Genomic DNA, 20,181 nt, shown 5'->3' with positions numbered 1-20,181 from the left:
TGGTTCTCAACCTTCCTAATGTGACCCTTTAATACAGTTCTTCATGCTGTGATGACCCCCAGCCATAACATTATTCTCATTGCTACTTCATAGCTGTAACTTTGCTAGTTATGAATCGTAATATGAATATCTGCGTTTTCCAATGGTCTTAGGTGACCCCTGTGAAAGGGTCATTCTACCTCAAAGGGGTTGGGACTCACAGGTTGAGAACCTGTGTTTTAGAGTATTGGGGGGCATTTCCTCAAAACACATTCTAGGGCTTTGATCTCTTCTTGTTCCAACCATGTAGTGAATGGCTTTGCTCCGTCACAGGCTCAGAATCGAGTTTTTCTCTATAAGTTGATTATCTCCAATAGTTTTCATTTATCTATTTGAGTATAGATATGTGCATATGAATGCAGGGGCAGACAGAGACCGATGCCCGAGATCAGATCCCCTGAAGCTGGAGTCCCAGGTGGTTGGGAGCTGCCTGACACCTGGGCTGGGAACCAAACTCAGGTCCTCTGGGACAGCAGATGCCCTGATTAACTGCCTCTCCACCCCGGTTAGGTTTTGCAGAACAGAAAGCTGACACAGGCGGATCCCAGGAGCCCTGGATGCCTTTTCAGAAAAAAATCCTTGCAGTCCGAGTTAAGCCTCCCCGATCCAAAGGCTACTTGGCTGTTATGTTGTGTGGGGGGAGTGTGAGATTTTGAAAGAGTACAATTCTGGCTACTGGATCTAGAGGGTAACCCCAATGTATGAATTCTACAGTAGCACTGTCCATTTCCTAGACGTTAGAAGCAGGTATTTATTCACCTAGGGAAGAAATGAAACATACAAGCTCTCCACGAAGAACACACTCCAAAGGTGGCTGGGGAAGAAGCAGCTCTTACAGGGTGATAGGGCATGCCTGTCATCCCAGCACTTAGGAGGCAGAGGCAGAATTGTTCCAAGTGTGAGGCTAGCCTGGGCTACACAGTAACAAAATGAAACAACCAATCAAGTAGAAACAGAGAAGGGAAATAGGAAGAAGGAAAAGGAGGGAGGTAGAGAGAGCTAAAACTAAAGAACACAACAGGAAAATGAGGCTACAAAGAAGTTAAGGGACCCTGCTATAAACACAACAAACCAAAACTGAACCGGAAGGTAAATCCAGTTAAAAAGACACCTTCAGCCGGGCGGTGGTGGCGCACGCCTTTAATCCCAGCACTCGGGAGGCAGAGGCAGGCGGATCTCTGTGAGTTCGAGGCTGGGCTGGACCGACAGCCTCCAAAACAATACAGAGAAACCCTGTCTCGTAAAAACCAAAAAAAAAAAAAAAAAAAAAAAAAAGGCACCTTCGTAAAGCCAACCGTTCACACACAAGGGCAGAAAGCCAGAGTCTAAGGGCTATGAGCCAAAGCCAGACCTGGAGCAACTGAGCATAGCGTAGAGCTCAACTCTTCTAACCCACGGGTCCCTAGGAGAGGGGCCTTATCCTGGGTACACCCTTCACTTAGTGAAATAAACGCCAGTGTGTATGTGCAGCTAGCTCTGGGGGCTGCAGTTCCACTAGCGAAGGCTCTCCCGGACCTAGGGCCCAGCCAGCAAGCCATCACTACTGGCAGTCATCCTGAACTCGCTGTCCCAGGAGCAAGGCCCCCCTCCACCTCACAGACACAGAGCTCACAGTCACAAGGACAACCGGTTACTGTCAAGGTGGAGCCCACAAGCGGCTCCAGGACGGAGGAACCTGAAGCACTGGAATTCCAAGGCTAAGGCAGGCTTGAGCTCCATGACAGCCTGTCTCAAAAGAGGGAAGGGCTATGAATGGAATGTTCTGGGTTTAAGGTTTCCTTTCAATTAGTCGGAGTTTCCAGAGGCCTTGAACTGTGCTTCATCGAGATGAACATTTGGAAGTACAGCTAACTGACTGAACAAAAGGGAACACTGTGCGACACACCTCAGCTCCCAATGCCACCAGGACAAATTGAAGAGGTGTTGGAGAGGCAGGAAAGATGGAGGAGCGAAGAGGTGTGTGTGTGTGTGTGTGTGTGTGTGTGTGTGTGTGTGTGTTTGCTTGTTTTGTTTTGCTTTTTTAATTGGGGGGCACTGCAGGGGTAAGGGGAGGATATGGAGGGGATGAGAGGTGAGCACATTTAGGATGCATGATGTGAAATTCCCAAAGATTCAGTAAAGAAATTCTGTTAAATAAAAAAAAGTCAGGGTTTTGGCTGGGCAATGATGATGCACATCTTTAGTTCCAGCATTCAGAGTAAACATATATAAGCAGTTAAAAGCATAGGCAGGAAGATCTTTGTGAATACAAGGCCAGCCTGGTCTACAGAGCTAATTTAAGACAGCCAGAGCTGTTAGAGAAACCCCGGTCTGGTAAAACAGGGGGAAAAACCACTAAAAAACAAACAAAAAAATCCCCCACAAAGGTCAGGGTTTCAGCCCGAGGATAAGGCTTGGTATTAGAACACTTGCTTGGCATGTGCAGGGACCTGGAAAGCCAAGCATGGTGCCTTCAACCCCAGCACTTGTGAGTTTGAGGTCAGTCTAGTCTATATATTGAGGACCATTCTTTTTTTTAAATGTATTTAACATCTTTTTCATTTATTTTACGTACCACCAATTTTCCCCTCCCTCCTCTCTTCCTGTTCCCTCCCCAACTCCCATCTACCTGCCTCTCCACCCTCTCCTCCATTTAGAATGGGGCAGGGCCTCCCATGGGCTTGAACAAAGCATGGGCTCTTCAAGTTGAGGTAGGTCTTCTCCCCCTTCATCAAGGCTGGGTTAGTTAGCCCAGCATGGGAAACAGGTTCCTAAAAGTCAGGTAAGCATCAGAGACAGGTTCTGATCTCACTGCTAGGAGCATTGCAAATGGACCAAGCTACACAGCTCTCACACATGCAGAGGGCCTAGGTCAGTCCCATGCAGGCTCCCTAACTGTTGGTCCAGAGTCCATGAGCTCCCAGTAACTCAGGTCATCGTCTCTGTGGGTTCCCTGGCCTTGACCTTGACCCCACTGCCTCTTCAGGAATCCCAGAGCTCTGCCCAGTGCTTGGCTGTGGATCTCTGCATCTGCTTCCATCTGGTACTGGATGAAGGCTCTCTGACGACAATTAGGGTAGTCACCAATCTGGTTACGGCAGATGGCCAGTTCAAGCACCCTCTCTACTATTGCTAGGAGTTTTAGCTGGGATCATCCTTCTGGATTCCTGGAGTTTCCCTGGCACCAGGTTTTTGAGGCCCATTCTTTTTTTTTTTTTTTTTTTCTTTTTTGGTTTTTCGAGACAGGGTTTCTCTGTGGCTTTGGAGGCTGTCCTGGCACTAGCTCTTGTAGACCAGGCTGGCCTCGAACTCACAGAGATCTGCCTGCCTCTGCCTCCCGAGTGCTGGGATTAAAGGCGTGCGCCACCAACGCCCGACCCCCACATCCCAATTTAACCCTCCCGACTACATATACATACTTTTCCCCAGAATTAAAAAAAGTCTCTCCCATCCCAGTTTCCAACATCCTACCTTCAAATAAGGAAAGGAAGGCTCCCTTAAGAATCCTGGGATGATCCTGGCTTTGGTGGCACACACCTTTAATCCCAGCTCTCGGGAGGGAGAGGCAGGTGGATCTCTGTGAGTTTGAGGCCAGCCTGGTCTACAGAGCGAGTTCTAGGACAGCCTCCAAAGCAATACAGAGAAACCCTGTCTTGAAAAGCCAAAAAAAAAAAAAAAAAAAAAAAAGGAGGGGGGGTTGACATTCCCTCCAGAGCCTGCACAGAAGCCCGAGAGCTTGACTGTTTATATTGCAATCAAATATGGTTTGAAATGTGGAGAAGGCCCGAGCTGGTGAGAGATCACTGACTCAGGTTTCACAAATGCGGAACCTGCAGAAGACCAAACTAGACTCCCTGAATATAGGTGGCAATGGCAATGCTGGGGCAATATATGAAGCCACTAATAGTGGGTCCAAGGTCTAAGTCTAATGCACAAACTGACTTAGTGGAGCCCATTCTGTATGGAGAGATGCCTTGGCTCAGTCTAGACATGGTGGGGGTGGGTGGTATGCCTTCGTCCTGCCTCAGTGAGATGATGGGACAGATTTCCTAGGGGAGGCCTTACCCTCTCTGAGGAGCACATGGGAGGAGGAGTGAGGGGGAACTGGGATTGTATTGTAAAACATAAATTAAAATATGCAGAATGACACTGACATTCTTCCTAGTGACAAAATGCTTTGTGTGAAAAGTGTTGGGGTTGATTCTGTTTTAGAACTAAGCCCAGCATCACACAACAACACCCCCCACCCCATCCTGCTTGCTCTGTGCTGGAGGTGTGTGTTAGTCCTCCAGGGAGCAACTCAGAACTTGATCAGCCTGAGACACAGAGCTCAGCCAGTTAGTTCCCAGATAGCTAAACCCCAAGAGAAAAGAATAGGTTCCAGAGTACTGTTGGCTTTCAGTGGAAGTACTGGGCAGCCAGGTGAACACACAGACGTAGGTCATGGATGGTGCCGGCTCCTCTATTGGACCAGAAACAATCAACTTCCCCAGCGCACCGTGGGATGTTTTGTTTCATTGTGGCTCTTCTTCCGTCTTCTCTGCCACAGCTCTCTTTTGTATCTGTATTTCTGTTGTGGCTGACGGTGCACCATGTGGTGCTATCAAATCCTTCATCATCCCAACCAGTGAGCATGTCACCCAGGAGACAAGGTGCCCAGAGTAAAACAGGAGGGGACCTCAAGGCTAGGTTTGGGGCTGCTTCAACAATGACTGGTCTGACTGGAACCAGGTGAGAGGCACCGATTGACACGGCACACAAACCATTTTGAGCATGCACTTCCTGTGGATCAATGAAAAACCTCCCTTACATGCCTTTTGGTCTGCGCCTGAGCAATTGCAACCGGAAAGGGATTGAACAGACAGGTAATTTCCACAGACAGGACCCCTTTATTTGGAAGCCATCCCCAGCCACCACATTTGATAACATATTTCAGAATGGCATCGGCAGGCAGGGCGTTGGTGGCGCACGCCTTTAATCCCAGCACTCGGGAGGCAGAGGCAGGCGGATCTCTGTGAGTTCGAGGCCAGTCTGGTCTACAAAGTGAGTTCCAGGACAGCCTCCAAAGCTACAGAGAAACCCTGTCTCGAAAAACCAAAAAAAAAAAAAAAAAAACCAAAAAAAAAAAAAAAAAAACAGAATGGCATCGGCTTCTCAGAGGGCCAAAACAGGCTGATGAATCCCTTTATTCCATTTAAGAAAAGCTCCAAGAGAGTAGAGAACAAAGTGAGGGAAGAGACCAACAGTAAAAGATACACTTTGACGTGATTTTTTTTGTAGTGCTGGGGAGGGAACCAAGGACCTTAGGCATAGTTGGTAAGTGTTCTATCATGAAACCACATCCCAGATCCCAATATATATTGCTTTATTTCATATTTCAGTGTCACTAGTCAAGGAATAATTATAATTATAATAAATATATTTTGTAGTACAAAGAAAAGTTTCTGTGCTGCAAGAAAGTACAGATGTCACTGACTTAAAAATGCAAAGTTTTGTTATTTAAAAATAAAACACACGCACAAGAAGATTCAGCACATGGTCAGTCTGCCCTAATATTGAAAACATCAACTATTTTTAAAAAATTAAGGAACTAAAAGGGGAGAGAGAGTTCTGAGCTGGTTATCTAGTGTCCCTCCTCTGTCTGCTCCAGTGGCCTGGAGCATTCTCTTGCCACAATGGCACAAAATATATCATCCTGAGAATAAAAAATAAAAGGGTGGAAAAGCAGTGTCTCCAGCAAGTCACAAAGACAGCATCCTTGTAACCTTGAGCAAGCAGTCTGGGCCTGGTTCCCAAGCACTGAAGGACTTTATAGCAGGAATGGAAAGAGTCCCAGGCCCAGTTACTAAAAGCCCCAGGCTTAATTGTAGGCTCTCTACTCATATGGACATCATTCTCAATAGTATGCTTCACTGGCCATAAAACAAAAAGAACTTAAGAGCCATCTGTGGTGGAATGTGCCTACATCCCCAGAGCTTTGGAGGCAGAGGCCGGAAGGTCAAAATGTATAAGGTTGTCCTTAGCTATACAGCTAATGTGAAGCCAGCCTGGGCTACATGAGACCCTGCCCAAAAAATAAAAATAAAAGCTATTTAAATAAGGAACTTCTTTGCTAGAACAAGGCCAGAGTCATGGTGCTGGGCTAAGTCCCACACAGGGGCATCAGGACCCCAGAGATCCTATTGAGGACAACCAAGAAAACAGGTGTCCTGGAAGATAATTGCTGCTCACTCCCTGGACCCCAGTTTCTACCTCTGTTACACTCAGAGTGAAGCACAAGTTCAAAAGCACATGTTTCTGGAGAGCCACTGCCCTGCACCTGCAGGGGGAATTCAGCTCAGTGCCCAGGGCTTGGCCTAGTCCTCTGGAGCACATGGATGCCTTCAACCCCCAAATGTCTGACGGAACCACTCTGACCCTATAGGACTGATATTGGCGGTGCTGCCCTTAACAATTCCTTACATTAAAAAAATTTTTAATTAAAAAAATGCTATCCAGGAATGGTCAAAGATAGCCATGACTACATGGACCCCCTCCCTGTGCAGCCTGGACATGCAATGCTCTCGGAGGAGAGATACACAACTCTCTCTTTAGGGGATACATGCTTCACCCTGACTCTGAACAAGAAATTATTGTGGGCTGTTTCTCTTTCTGAAACAGAAAATGGAAAGTGTACATTTACTATGTCCGTACATTTACTACGTCCGTCAACTTCAGCTCCGAGGATGGCTGTGCCTCCAGCCGGTACTCATTGTCCTCTCCGGGGGACACTGAACGAAAACTACCAAGGAAAGAGTGTCCCTTCCAAAGAGGTTCACCACATTGGATCCTAACACAAGACTCAACAGCAAGCCATGTTCGTGGCCTCTGAGAAGGATGCTACATATTGAAAGATCTAGACTCCACATCTGCCTGACTTGGGGAATCTTCAGAAAGAACCTTTGGAACTTAACATTCCAGTCCTATGAGAGGATAACCCTGCAAGGAAGGTAAAGCCAAAGCCCGGGGCAGGGCTGTAAACATTGTAGTTTTTCTAAGGCCCAACTGGTACATGGCTTTGGCAGCTGTGGTTAATCTCAAAGAGAAGGTGACAGGCAAGTTCCGGGAGCACAGGACATATCTTTCCACATCCTAAGACAAGGCGCTGCAGTCCCTGGAGGAGCAAGGAGCACACTGGGAAGAAAAGGACTTCTTCTTTGGCCAGGGCTACAGGGTGGATACTTGGGTAAATCCCCTACCACAGTCCTTATTCCCATTGACACACTGAGCACAGGAATGTTCCAACAGGGTGACAAAGTGATGACACCTCCACCAGTGACGTGGCTCGAAATGGGGCAGGAGCTGTCCTGCAAGGTGTCAAGAAGGAATCAAACTTCTCTGCCTCCCAGTGACACCCTCACTAGATCCTGTGGCCTCCAGTGAAGACTGCTGTGCCTCAAGGAAAAGGCCGGATGACAGCAGATTGAGTCCCCAAGGAAGCTGAGCCAGGGAGGCTGCGTCAGCACCCGTGTCTTTGCACCTATGCCTCAGCACTGTCCTCCCCTCAGCAGCTCCTCTGGGGGTCAGACTCCCGGAGCCACCCACGAGGATGCACGCCCTCCTCACCGCCTTGTCTACCAGGACTACTCACCACCACGTGATTTTGAACTCATAGATGGGGCGTTTGCAGTAGTAGTGGTTGACAAGGTGCTTGTCACACACCCCAATGCACTGGTGGTCCACTGTGAGGCCCTGGGCTGACAGGTCTGTGACCAGACAGTGCAACAGGTCATACACATCAGCCACCGCCTCCCAGGGCCCGAAAGACACATCTACTTCACAGTGGTGCTCAAACAGCTGTCCGTCACTCTCGCTCCGCTCAAAGCGAAGGGAGTTGAGGAGAGGACACTCATAGGGGGTGATAGGCATCTCTTCCTTGAAGACACAGACTTTGAGCTTGGCAAAGCGGGCCTTCCGCTGGACTGCGCGCAGCCGAGCAATCTCCACGATCCGCTCCAAATGGTCTAGAGTTTAACACAACAGCCATCAATAGACAGAGGTGCAACAGAGGGAGAGATACACACAAACAAGACGGAGACCTACACCTAGTGACAGGATGCACGGAGACAGAGGGTGACTTCATGGGGGACTCCATGGACCCAGGAAGGGCACACTTCAATAAAGGCCATGGTTTTCCAAAGCTAGGAAACCCACACAGGATGAGGGCTATCCTCTTGAAATTGTATCTGCTGGCTGTCCTGGGAGGATGGAGGAGGAGGGGATGTCCTTCCCAACTTTAAAAGTCCCAGTGTCACTGAAAGAGGGCAACATTTTCTCTTAATCTGGATGAATGCTGGACCCACCTACTTTTGGGAACGGCCTAGGAGCTGAAAGACACCTTGCAACCCCCTTTCCCGACTATGCAGGGCAGACGACCCTCACCTTTGTAATAGGGCATGAGCCCCAGAAAGGCCTGGCGCACCTTCTCGCCCTTCAGTGGTTGCATGTTCTCCAGCTGCTCCAAGAGGGGCCCAATGGCATAGTACTGGGCCTCTTTGTGCACGGCTCGCACATGCTCCCGGGGCGGCAGGTCCCCTGAACGCAGGAAGTTCAGCACATCTCTGCAGGAAAAAGGGTGAGGAGATGAGGACCATGGGGCAGGTGGGGGCTATCAAGGCACTGAGAGCAGAATGTGCCTGCTGCATAACTTAGGTTAAGTGAACTTTGTGTGATCATGTACAAAACGTAAGAAAATTACCTCACTGGGTGTTGGTGGTACACGCCTTTAATCCAGACACTTGGCAGAGGCAGGTGGATTTCTGAGTTTGAAGCCGGCCTGGTCTACAGAGTGAGTTCCAGGACAGAGAAACCCTGTCTCAAAAACAACAACTAAAGTTCAGTCATAACATAAGTGCATATATAGCAATAATTGTAGTTTTACATGACCAGTATTAACAACAACAACAAAATTCTACTTGTCTCACATCCTTATCATTAGTATTATTCTGTAGCTTTATGGAGAAGACAAAATACCAAACAACGTGGGAACTAAGTAAAGTCATAAATAGTTTCTTAAAGTACATATTCAGTACTTTTTTTCTCTTTTGGTTTTTTTGAGACAAGGTTTCTCTGTGTAACTGTCCTGGCTGTCTTGGAACGTGCCTCAAGACCAGGCTGGCCTTGAAATCACAGAAATCCTCCTGCTTCTGCCTCCCAAATGCTGGGACTAAAGGTGTGCACCAACACCACCCAACATATTCAGTCCTTCTAAACCTTCAGACTCTTCAGTTAGTGCTGAGAGTAGTAATACTCAGGTCTATTGCCAGTAGTCATGGGAATTACATTAACAATTAAACTATAATACAATTACATTAACAATTAAACTATAATACAATAAGAGCTAACACCACTTTTTTGCTTTTATTTTTATCTTTGTTTGTTTTTCAAGACAGGGTTTCTCTGTGTGGCCCTGGCTGTTCTGGAACTGACTCTAATAGACCACGCTGGTCTTGAATTCACAGAGATCTGCCTTTGTCTGTCTCCTGAGTGCTGGGATTAAAGGCATGCACCACCACCACCACCACCACCACCACCACCACCACCCGGTTAACACCAAGTATTAAATTCATTAGTCACTAATCACGTGCCACCCATTTGATCCTTTTAATGACATTATAGAGCAGGCTCTCTTTTAGTTCCAAGCCTGTAAATGAGGCCCAGCTGGGGTCCAAAACGGTATGGAAAACACTTGTCGAAGGAGCCACAGCTGGCAAAAGCTCAGGTCCAGTCACCGCCGACTCTGAGCCTATAACCACAACGATTGGTTCTGACTGCATTAGAAGCAGTCAGAGCAAAGGGCTGTGTGCACAAGGAGGGACTCCCACAGAGGCCCACGCGGCCCCCATGATGCATAAGCTACAACAGCAGAGATGTGTGTACCCTTCCTAGTACCCCGAACTCATACTTTGAATTTCTGAAAAACTCCATCTACTGCTGATAAACCCCAGACTATGGGAGTCCAGTAGCCCAAGCATGACAAGCATGAATGCCACCACATCTTGCTTTCTGTTATATTTTTGCCACTTTCCAGTCAAGGCCAACAGGGCACCGGCATATAAGCCTCCATCTGGATCCTGTTCTCCCTCTCCACAACCCTTTTGGAGATTTTTATTCTTCTTCATTGTCTGTGTGGGAGTGTGTGGTATGTGCACAGAGTGCAGGAACAGGGGTCAGATCCCCTGGAACTGAAGTTACAAGCTATTGAGAGTCACTTGACACGGGTGCTGGGACCTGAACTCAGGTCCTTTGCAAGAGCGGTACACACTCTTCACCTCCAATCTCGCCAGCCACTCCTACCCCCTTCAATTCAGTCCTCTGGGATCATCAATAAACCCTTATGAGCGCTGACAAACAGAACCCTGGGCAAGGCCCAGAGATGCCAGCTGGGGCCCAGTGCTCTCCTCCCCAAATGCCTGCAAACAAAAATCTTTTTATAGTTACAGAGTGATGTGACACTTTCTTTTCTCGCCATCAGAGGCAGCTGATAGCCCACTGGGGAAAACAAAACACTGCAAAACAAGTTATTTGGCCTGAGGCTCCTTCCTAAGGACAAAAATGACCCCTGCAGGCAAGCCTTACTGGAGGTCAACACCAAGGCAATTGAAGAGTTTCTGCTTCCCAGGCCAGTGGTCTAAGGTCAAAGGCCACGCCGATCCTCTCGTCTGCTCCACAGTTAGACTGAAGGAGCAGAGGACTCCAGCCACATGATCTGAAGATGTGACCGAGCTGAGGCCACAACAGGCTCTTCAGTTAACCCTCACCGACAAGCCCACCAAACAGCTACCACAAGGAAACTGATGGACCCAGAGGACCCAGGCTCAGTTCTCAGCACCCACAGTGGCAGCTCACAACTGCTTGTGACTCCAGTTCTAGGGGATCCAACATCTTATTCCAGTCTCTAAGGGTATCCACACACGAGAGACACATGCATAAATAAAAATAAATTTTTAAAAAAATGCAATGAAATTGAAACAGTCTTTATAAGGTATGCCAGAAGTGTTTTCATGGGAAGGTGTAAGAATCACATATACATTTCTTTAGGATATATATATATATATATATATATATATATATATATATATAACTAAATTAAGAATGTGGTGTGTGTGTGTGTGTACTGTTGTTGTTTAAATCCCGGTAACAATACAAGTTTGCTTTTAAGGTTTTCTTAACGCAATGAAGGGGTAGCGGTCCAACATCAGCTTTCTCTCACCTCTCTGTTTGGACCACTGGAGCATCAGAACTACTGTTTCAGACCATGCTTCCTCTGGGTTGCAATAGGTGGTGTTTGTTGGGAGCGTTGAGTCAGGGTCTTGTTATACAACTCACACAGGCCTACAAACACTTGGAATCTTCCTGTGTCCACCCCTTAAGAGCTGGGCTTACAGCTGAATGCTACCATGCCCAACTTGCATGATATTATTGATCCACAGAATCTAAATGTAAAGATTTTCTCCAAGACTTTTGTTTTGTTTTTGTTTTTGTGGTTTTGAGACGGGGTTTCTCTGTGGCTTTGGAGGCTGTCCTGAAACTAGCTCTTGTAGACCAGGCTGATCTTGAACTCACAGAGATCCACCTGCCTCTGCCTCCCGAGTACTGGGATTAAAGGCATGCGCCACCACTGCCCGACTCTCTAAGACGTTTTTAAAATTAATTTATTCAGACATTGTCTGACTCCAAGTGCATTTCTCTATATATCCATATAGAGAATAACTCCCCACGTCTCAGACTGAACAGGGCAGGGAAAGTTCCATAAAATTCTGCCAGCATTGGAGTTTCTCGGACAGGCAGTGGTGTCACACGCCTTTAGCCCCAGCACTTGGGCAGTAGAGGCAGGAAGATCTCTGAGTTCAAGGCCAGCCTGGTCTATTGAGTGAGTTCCAAGACAGCCAAGACTGTTTCACAGAGAAACCCTGTCTCTAAGGTTTTTTTTCTCCTGCTGTACTAACCTCCTCTGGCAAAGCAACTAAGCATTTTAATCCAAGTCAATAAGAACATTTATTAAATTGCACCACCAGGTTATCTTTTGTGGTACCATGGAGTATGCCAACACCCACGATGGAACCCCAGGCCATTTGCTTGCTATGACTGTGGAGCTGATTGCAGAGGAGGAGTCATACCCAAAGTGCGTGCCATCTCGGTCAATGAAGTACCGGCCCTCCGAGTCTGTAGGGATGTAATGTCGTCCGCTGAACATGGCAGCCAACATGGTGTCTTCATAGCGCCTCAGGGTAGACAGGCGTGTGGTAAAGTGAGCCCCTCCAATGTTAAGGGGGACGACCTCAGGAAACTGGAAAGGAAGCACCACAGCTTTCAGACTGGCAAAGTAACGAGAGAGCTGGGCTCCTCCAGAGCAGTCTGCCCAGGCCCGATTATTGTGGCACCATTCACTTAGTCATCCCAAACTCATCTGAACACTTTCCCTCTTTCCTTGAGTATCAATCACCTGTGAGATCTTAACTCAGGTCCCTCCCTCAGCCCAACCCACAACCTCTGCCCAGCTTTCACCATCTTCTCCTTCCCAAACGTATCATCTCCACGTCCTTATTCATGATGTCTCCTTGGCCACAAATACTCTCACTGGCCTCCCCCTACCCAGCTAGCAAATGAAGTTGCCAAATGTGGCGGTATGAGCTGTTGACTGTGTAAGCACCTGACAAGCGTGGCCTGTCAACCCAGCTGCGTGCCCTTTCCGGATTTGCGCCAAGGCACCAGCTCAGGTAGCAGCATTGGTTTATTCTCTCAGTTTCTGTGACCGCTGCTGCTCTATCATCCTTCGTATGTCCCCAGGACAGAATCATGCATACAGTCCTCCATCATGGCTTTCACTACATGTCACACTGTCCTCTGTTACAGCACCTAGGACAACACAGTTGCAATCCTTTTCCTGCCAATCCACTCTACTAGATGCATGCAGATGGCGTGTGCTCGCCAGGTGTGAACAGAGACCAACAGCTGCTTTCGAATGCATCCACACATCTGGTCCTCATTCCTTTCCTCTAACTCGGAGACTTCACAGGCTGTGCACGAGCTCTGCTGCTGAGTGATCTCAATGTCTACCGCATTCCTTTCCTGCTCACTCTACAGTGACTGACCAGTCTGCAAGTCAACTGAAGGTTTTGGTGGGAAGTGAGGACAGGAAAATGACAGTAAAGGTTAGCCTTGGGACCCATAAAGGTCCCTTCCTGAAATGCTACAGAATTAAAAATCTTTCAATGCTCTATTTTCTCCAAACTATATATGAAAGAACTATTTCCAAGTCTAACTTTCCCACAAACTGCCTCCAAATTAACTCAAATTTTATCCCGGCATAAGCGTCATTTCTTTTTCAACATTATAACATCACTCTAGCTTTGGTGAAAGTCTAAGGTCTATATATTCATCTAAAAAGTCCTTTTCCCCAGTTTTCACAAATCCTTTGTTTAAAAAAAAAAGGACACAGCTAGGCATGGTGTCACACACCTTTGGTCCCAGCACTTGGGAGGCAGAGGCAGGGGCAAAATACTCTCTGTGAGGCCACCCTGGTTCTACATAGTGAGAGACTAATCAGGGCTACATAGAGAGGCCCTGTCTCATGAAAAATAAAAGACACAAATGATGAAAAAAAACTTATTTACCTAAGACCTGCCTTACAGTAAAAACTAAAATCAATTAATACACAGGATTTACAATTCTAAGTATGAACTCAACTCTTTTCTTTGAGACACAGTCTCACTATGTAGCCCTGGCTGTCCTGGAACTCACAAAAAGCCATCTGCCTCTACCTCTGGAGTTTTGCAATTAAAGGTGTACACCATCACACTTGGCAAATTTCAACTTTTTTTTTCAATTTTTTGATTTTTCAAGACAGGGTTTTTCTGTGTAGCTTTGAAGCCTGTCCTGGTCTCAAACTCACAGCCTGACTCTTCTGTCATGTGCTGGGATTAAAGCCGTGCACCACCAACGCCCAGCTACAAATTTCAACTCTTACCATGCAAAATGTCTTCCGCTTTTCTATAGAAACTCTAACCCATTCTGTGTACATGCCAAGGCTCAGATATCATTTTGGTATAATGCTTTGCACTTCTGCAGTTCTGTTTTAGAAGTAGTTCATACTAACCCACTTCCTTGTATGCGAAACCAAAAACTGAAGAGTTCTAGATCTCGCCTGGAGGGATGTGAATCATAGGAAGCTGGGACTGAACACCTGGTCTGCAGTTTGTGGGGTTGTGTGCCCTTCCCCTCAAACCACATCTTTTTTTTGCCCAATGACAGTTCACACACACACACACACACACACGCACACGCACAGCACTGCTGTACCTCTTTTGGCTCTTTTCCCTGACTGCAGAGTTATGTCTACATTTTTGCTTATTTTCACAAGTTTCCCATGGTGCTGGCAGCGCAGGGCTTCTAAACCTCACACAAAGTATCACACAGCCTCTGCTGCCTGAGGGCCTCACCCAGCCAGCCCCTTCAGCGGACTGCTCCAATTCCACTTCTGCATCCATCTTCCTGTTTGTCGCCAGGGTCACTTCAGGTGCAAAGAGTCACCCACATCGCGGGCTACTAATGAAGCCACAGTGTGCCACAGTACAGCAACTGATGAATGAGGACCCCAACCCCACCGTCTCCCCTCTGCAGTTCAAGCCTTCGGTGCCCTCCTTCTAGTTCCCGATTTTATCACCTGTATGTCCTTGTTCATGCTGTTTCCTTTGCCCCAAATGCTCTACCACTCATTCCTGTCCATTTTACAAAGGAAACTGCCCCGTGTGGTCTCGTAGCTTGTTCACTGCATGAAAGCAACTGATGGGAGTGGTCGGCCCACTAGGGTGTGCCCTTTTCCTAAACCATACCCAAGTACCACATAGGTGATCCCAATAGAGCTCCCTACACCGCTCCCTGGTCAGCTGGAGAATACACCTGGGCAACCCAGGGCCTCCTTTTGGATTGTGCGGAACATGCTCTGTGTTGAGGAGTCCGGAGTCCTTCTTTAGTTGATAAAGGTGAGACAGGATACAGGAATGGAATTGAACATCCTGGAAGCTGTTAAGGGTGGGGAAGGAGGCACAGGCGGGATGCAGGTGACCCTGGGCAGGGAGGACACACCTTAGTGCAGGAGAGGCATCAGGGGCGGGATGGCTCCCAGGGAGGCTCACCTCCCAAGGTCAGCTCTACAGGCACCAGTCTCTCCCGTGCTTCCCATCCATCGATCCTCCCTTCCCCCCCATCGCCAGGTCCAGGTACCTCCTGGGGCAGCAGGGGCAGCCCGTGCCCCGCCTGCGTGGCCGTAGGAGTGGCCGGCTCCAGGAAGTCGTCTTCGGCTTCGGAGCTGGACATGGCACCGTCCGAGTGACGGCTGTCTGGCTCCCGCCCGGTGACTACCACCATCCCTCTGGCTCTGGGCGGTGGGCGCGGCTTCGGGTAGGCGGGTGGGCGGAGGCCTGAGGAACTAAAGCCAAGCAGTGCCTGACATGTCGAGATGGGCCGCCGGCAGGCGCTAGACGCCGAGGGCCCGCGCGCAGGTGGGATGCCGAGCGCCGCCCTCCAACAGTCTAACGACCACCGCGCCTACAGTTAGTCGCGGGTCTGACCCGGCCGCCTCCTGCTATTGGCCGAGCCTTCGCCGGCTCCGCCCTGATTGCCAGGAGGCTCGCCCAATCACAGAGGACACAGTCCTGCCTTAAGCCGAAGGGGCCGCCGGCCTACCCAACTCTGATTGGCTCTCGGACTGGCAAGCGCAAGCGCAAGCGCGCACGCGACGCCGGCCTGCTCGAGGGTTTGGCCGAAGCGAGGCGATCGCCAAGCGCCGACCTCGATGGGCAACCACCGCATGGACCCTGCGCCGCGAATCGGAACCAGGAGCTTTTTGCTATTGGCCCAGATTGGCGAATAGGTGTGATTGGCAAGGGCCTCGTCCAATCAGAAGAGAAATACGTGCGGCCTCGAGGCGGGGTAGATGTTGGTTGCTGGCTTGGTTTGTTCCACTCTGATTGGCTCTCTGACTAACGGGAGCGCTACCTCCCTGGTCCAGGCGGCTTACCTAGGGCAGCGGGTCTCTCTTCGCGGACTTGTATTTCCGGGCCGCCTCCTGCTATTGATGGAATGCGGTTAGTTAAAAGTCTGGTCCAGCCGCAGAGGATGCACTTTCAGGCCTTGGGCTAGAGTGACCACTGACAGCCGGCTTGCCGATCCGCCCCACTCTTATCGGCCATCTAACTAATGGGTGCGAGCTCTGCACTCCTGAAGCTCGATGACAGCGCTGGTTCGGGGCACGAGGACCGACCACCCAGCTGCTCCCTGCCATTGGCTGTGTCCTCGCCGGCTCCGCCTCTGGTTGGCAGGGAGCCCGTTCGTAGGGGCAGCGCCTTGGTCCGGCTTGCATTGATGGTCCGGCTTGCATTGACTCTGTGACTAAGGGGTGCGAAGCTCCAGGCCACCTTGTCTTCCCTGGCCTCGTGCGTCCTGGGCAGGCGGACAGTCCTGGCTTGGTCAGGCTGTCCGTCTCCGAGGATGCGCTGAGGAGGGCTGAGGGCACAGGCGGTGTAGAAGATGGAAACTGAGCCCTGCAACAACGTGGCTGGCCCTTCTTGAACCACAAGGGTATGGCTGCTGTGCTAGGCTTTTCTGTCGACTCACACAGGAATCTGGTATTTTTTTAAAGGGGGAGCTTGGTGGCTCACACCTTTAATCGCAGCGACTTGGGAGGCTTAGAAGGATTTCTGAGAATTCAACTCTGGTCTATAACAACAACAGTAATAATAGAGTTGTGCATAGTGACTCGCAGTGTAACTCCAGTACTTGGGAGCCAAGGTCAGCCTCGGCTAAGTAGCATGTTTGAATCCATCTTGGGTTACATGAGGGAAAAAAAAAACTTAAAAGGAAAAAATAAATAAAAACCACAGAGGGGAAAAAAGAAAAACTCCAGATAGGAACCATTGAGATCAACGATTGACAGCACCTCCTGACAGGTTGGCAAAGAAGCTCTATAGACAGACAACAGCAAAAGCCAGCAGCCCCAACACCCACCCCTTGCCCCACCCCCACAAGCAGGGTCCCCCTTCTCACTTAGACCTGACCAGACATGCCTCAGTTTTCATGATGCTATGGGCTATCAGCTCCCTCCTGTTGTTTAAATGGACCCATCATAAATAAAGGGATGAAGATTCGCCCTTTACCACTAAAAAGATCCAAGTCCTCCATTAGGCTGGATTCCTGAATCCCTTCTCCACTGGCAGGGAGTCTGCATCTTTTGCTGTGTGTGTGACTTCAGTAAAACTTAGCAGACTGCAGAGACCTTGCCTTTCCTGATTTGTCATTCTTTTCTCCTGGACAGAGAAAAAGAATCCATACCTGCAACTCCAGATGACCACACCACAATAGCATCATTACCTCTGAGCCAGGACACAGTTGGAAACAGGCTCTTCCAGAAGGATCTTCCCAGCTAGCCAGATGACCCACTTGACAGAACACGCCTCAGTCACTCCGTGACTATGTGACCTCTGTTGGGGGAAGTTCCTTCAGAAAAAGCCCCTGTGCTTTTCAGCAGCTCCTACAAGCTCTTGCCGGTCTCAGTAAACCACTTAAAGAGAAAACCAGAGATTTAATTGACAAGGCCACACTGGGAAGAGGAGATGCTAAAGAAGTCCTGTTACCTCCAAGCTCATCTGATACCTGACATGAACTTGAGGTTAAGCAGATGAATTGGAGCAGAGGAAAAGAGACACACATACCGAAGCAGCCCCAGGCAAGGTGTGGCTTGTCTTCGGGTTTTCTCCAAGCTGATTAGGGTTACTCCTGCTCCAGCTGTGGCCTCGCCATCATGGACAGTTGTCCCCAGGGTCTATGCTGTGAATTTCTGCTGTTCCTAGAATCCAAGATGACTTTCAGACTTAGAACTGTGACTGAACACCTTGATGAGCACCTGAAAGGGGACAGTGTTCACCATGCTTCTTTCTGTGTCTCTTAAAACTCCTCACACTCTACCCTTCTTCCCAGCGTCCTCCTAGTCTGGCTCGCCCACCCAATCTCTTCCTGGCCAGCTATTGGCCAGTCAGCTCTTTGTTAACTGATGAGACTAACGCATATTCACAGTGCGCAGAGATTGTTCCACAGCAGGTGGCAAACACACGTAACCCCTGCACATGGGAGACTGAGGCAGGAAGAGTTTGAGACCAGACTGGGATACACAATGAGACCTAAAAAAAAAAAGAGTTGAAGTTGTATTTTCGTTGGTAGAATACCTACCATGTACTAAGCCCCGGGTTCCACCCCAATAATGTATTAATTGGATAGTATGGTGGTAATCAAAATAAAACTTGGCCCAATGAGGTGGCTCATCAGGTCAAGGCACTTGCCACAACCCTGGAGCCCACATGGTGGAGGTGGGGAACTCCTGAAAGTTGTCCTTCAACTTCCACACCCACACCATGGCATACAAGTGAGCAGGTGCACATAAACACACAAATATAAAAATAAAACATAACTCCCAGCACTCAGGAAGTTGAAGGTCACTCTCAGCTACACAGCAGGTTTGCAGCCAGGCTGAGCTATGTGAGACCTTGGCTCAAAAACGAAAGTGGGCTGGGTGCTGGTGGCATGTGCTTTTAGTCCCAGCAGAAGCAGGCAGATCTCCGTGAGTTCAAGGCCAGCCTGGTCTACAGAGTGATTTCCAGGACAGCCAGAGCTACACAGAAACTCTGTCTCAAAACCCCCAAAAGTGGTAGTGGGGGAAGGAAGGAAGGAAGGAAGGAAGGAAGGAAGGAAGGAAGGAAAAGAGAGAGGGGGGAGGGAGGGAGGGAGGGAGAGAGGGAGAGAAGGAGAGAGAGAAAAGAAGGAAGAAAGAATACGGAGTACCGAAATGCCAGGAGGAGAAGGAAGATGCATGTGTAATGATTTTTATTATGGCTGGAGCTTTCTTCTATTTCTCTGCCAAGAATTTCCTTAAGGAATGTACTTTCCCATTTGGTTTTGTTTAAACCATTTGGGAAATCCAAGGTCAGCAGCCTGGAGTGAGGGCTGCTGGGAAAGCAGGAAGGACAGACAGATTCCTGGCAGCAAGCAGTTACCGCCACACCACCCCAGGAATGACTTGTAGCCAGCTCACAGGGAGGCTGGCTGTGCAGAGGGGTCAGGGAGCCTCTGAGGATAGGCTGGGTGGCTCTCTTCTCAGAGGACAGGGCCTCCTTGCCCTGGAACTCCCCAGAGACTCAGATAAACAAGTCATATGACATCAAGCCCTGAAATTAGGCACTCAATAGTGTTGTTTTTGGCCAACTCTCTCCAAAGAAAACTTTTTAGTGATTCATTTTTATTTTACACACATTGGTGTTTTGCCTGCATGTGTGTCTGTGTGAGGATGTCAGATCCCCTGGAACTGGAATTGCAGATTGTTGTGAGCTGCCATGTGGGTGCTGGGAATTGAACCTGGGTCCTTTGGAAGAGCAGCCAGTGCTCTTAACTGCTGAGCCATCTCTCCAGCCCCTTATTTTTCATTTTTCTAAAGGAAAGAACTGAGTTCTCATTCAGTTGGTATTTGCTCTCCTAATTTTATTTTTCTTCATTCATCTGTGGGTTTATGCACCTGTGTATGGGTACCTGCAGAGGCCAAAAGAGTGTCAGATCCCTGAGAGCTGGAGCTATGGGTGGTTGTGAGCATCCAACATGGAATTAGGAATTGAACTCAGGTCCTCTGGAAAAGCAGCTGAGTCACGTTTCCAGTCTTTATTTTGCCTTGATACAGAGCCTCACATATCCCGAAATGGCCTAGAGTTCCCTTAGCATTTCAGAATGACCTAGAACTTGTAATCCGCCTGCCTCCACCACAGTCTTACTCCATCATACCTTATATACTGGCTCTTAAGTTCTGGCATTTGGAACTGAATCCAGCTGAACTCTTAGTTAGAAACCTCCAGGCATAGGGAAACACTAGTCCCAAGGCGATATAGGATTAAAATAGCAAGAGTGTAGGTCGGCCAGGCTTTCCTGACCATATCCAGAGAGTAAAGGTCTCTAGGCTTGGCAAGCCTTTTGGTTTCTGTTATTGTAGCAGGAAAGCAACCACAGACAAGACAGAAATGAGTGTGTGTGGCCAGACTTGGCTCCCTGGACACCATTTACCACCCCTGCAAAAGGAAGACATAAATC

At 48.7% G+C, this 20,181-nt stretch overlaps 1 protein-coding gene and 1 long non-coding RNA gene across 3 annotated transcripts; one reads left to right on the top strand and one right to left on the bottom strand.

Moving 5' to 3' along the window:
- Positions 1 to 5,172: 5,172 nt before the first annotated feature.
- Kctd7 (potassium channel tetramerization domain containing 7) lies at positions 5,173 to 15,645 on the bottom strand. 2 transcript variants are annotated; one of them, XM_005080341.4, is made up of 4 exons: positions 15,283 to 15,645; positions 12,177 to 12,346; positions 8,440 to 8,618; positions 5,173 to 8,021 (listed from the first exon to the last, which is right to left on the bottom strand). In XM_005080341.4, exons 1-4 carry the CDS (start codon positions 15,424 to 15,426, stop codon positions 7,645 to 7,647), a joined length of 870 nt encoding a protein of 289 aa, XP_005080398.1. In that variant the 5' UTR covers positions 15,427 to 15,645; the 3' UTR covers positions 5,173 to 7,644. The 2 variants fall into 2 exon arrangements, with proteins under 2 accessions (XP_005080398.1, XP_021088810.1); XM_021233151.2 differs by lacking the exon at positions 15,283 to 15,645 and adding an exon at positions 14,499 to 15,262.
- LOC121133972 lies at positions 15,616 to 18,363 on the top strand. The gene is made up of 2 exons (XR_005870982.1): positions 15,616 to 16,638; positions 17,372 to 18,363. It is a non-coding gene; the product is annotated as an uncharacterized LOC121133972 (long non-coding RNA).
- Positions 18,364 to 20,181: the final 1,818 nt, after the last annotated feature.

The sequence above is a fragment of the Mesocricetus auratus genome, unplaced genomic scaffold (assembly GCF_017639785.1).
Source record: "Mesocricetus auratus isolate SY011 unplaced genomic scaffold, BCM_Maur_2.0 Super-Scaffold_100025, whole genome shotgun sequence".
NCBI classification, from domain to species: Eukaryota; Metazoa; Chordata; class Mammalia; order Rodentia; family Cricetidae; genus Mesocricetus; species Mesocricetus auratus.
Note: the sequence above shows the minus strand (reverse complement) of the source record. Positions and strands in the feature narration are given on the sequence as shown.

Coding starts and splice junctions, on each gene's coding strand:
- Kctd7 (XM_005080341.4), bottom strand. CDS start 15,426: ATGGTGGTAGTCACCGGGCGGGAGCCAGACAGCCGTCACTCGGACGGT. Junction 12,347..15,282: donor TGCCCCTGCTGCCCCAGGAG/GTACCTGGACCT, acceptor CTTCCTTTCCAG/TTTCCTGAGGTCGTCCCCCT. Junction 8,022..8,439: donor GCTCATGCCCTATTACAAAG/GTGAGGGTCGTC, acceptor GTTAAACTCTAG/ACCATTTGGAGCGGATCGTG.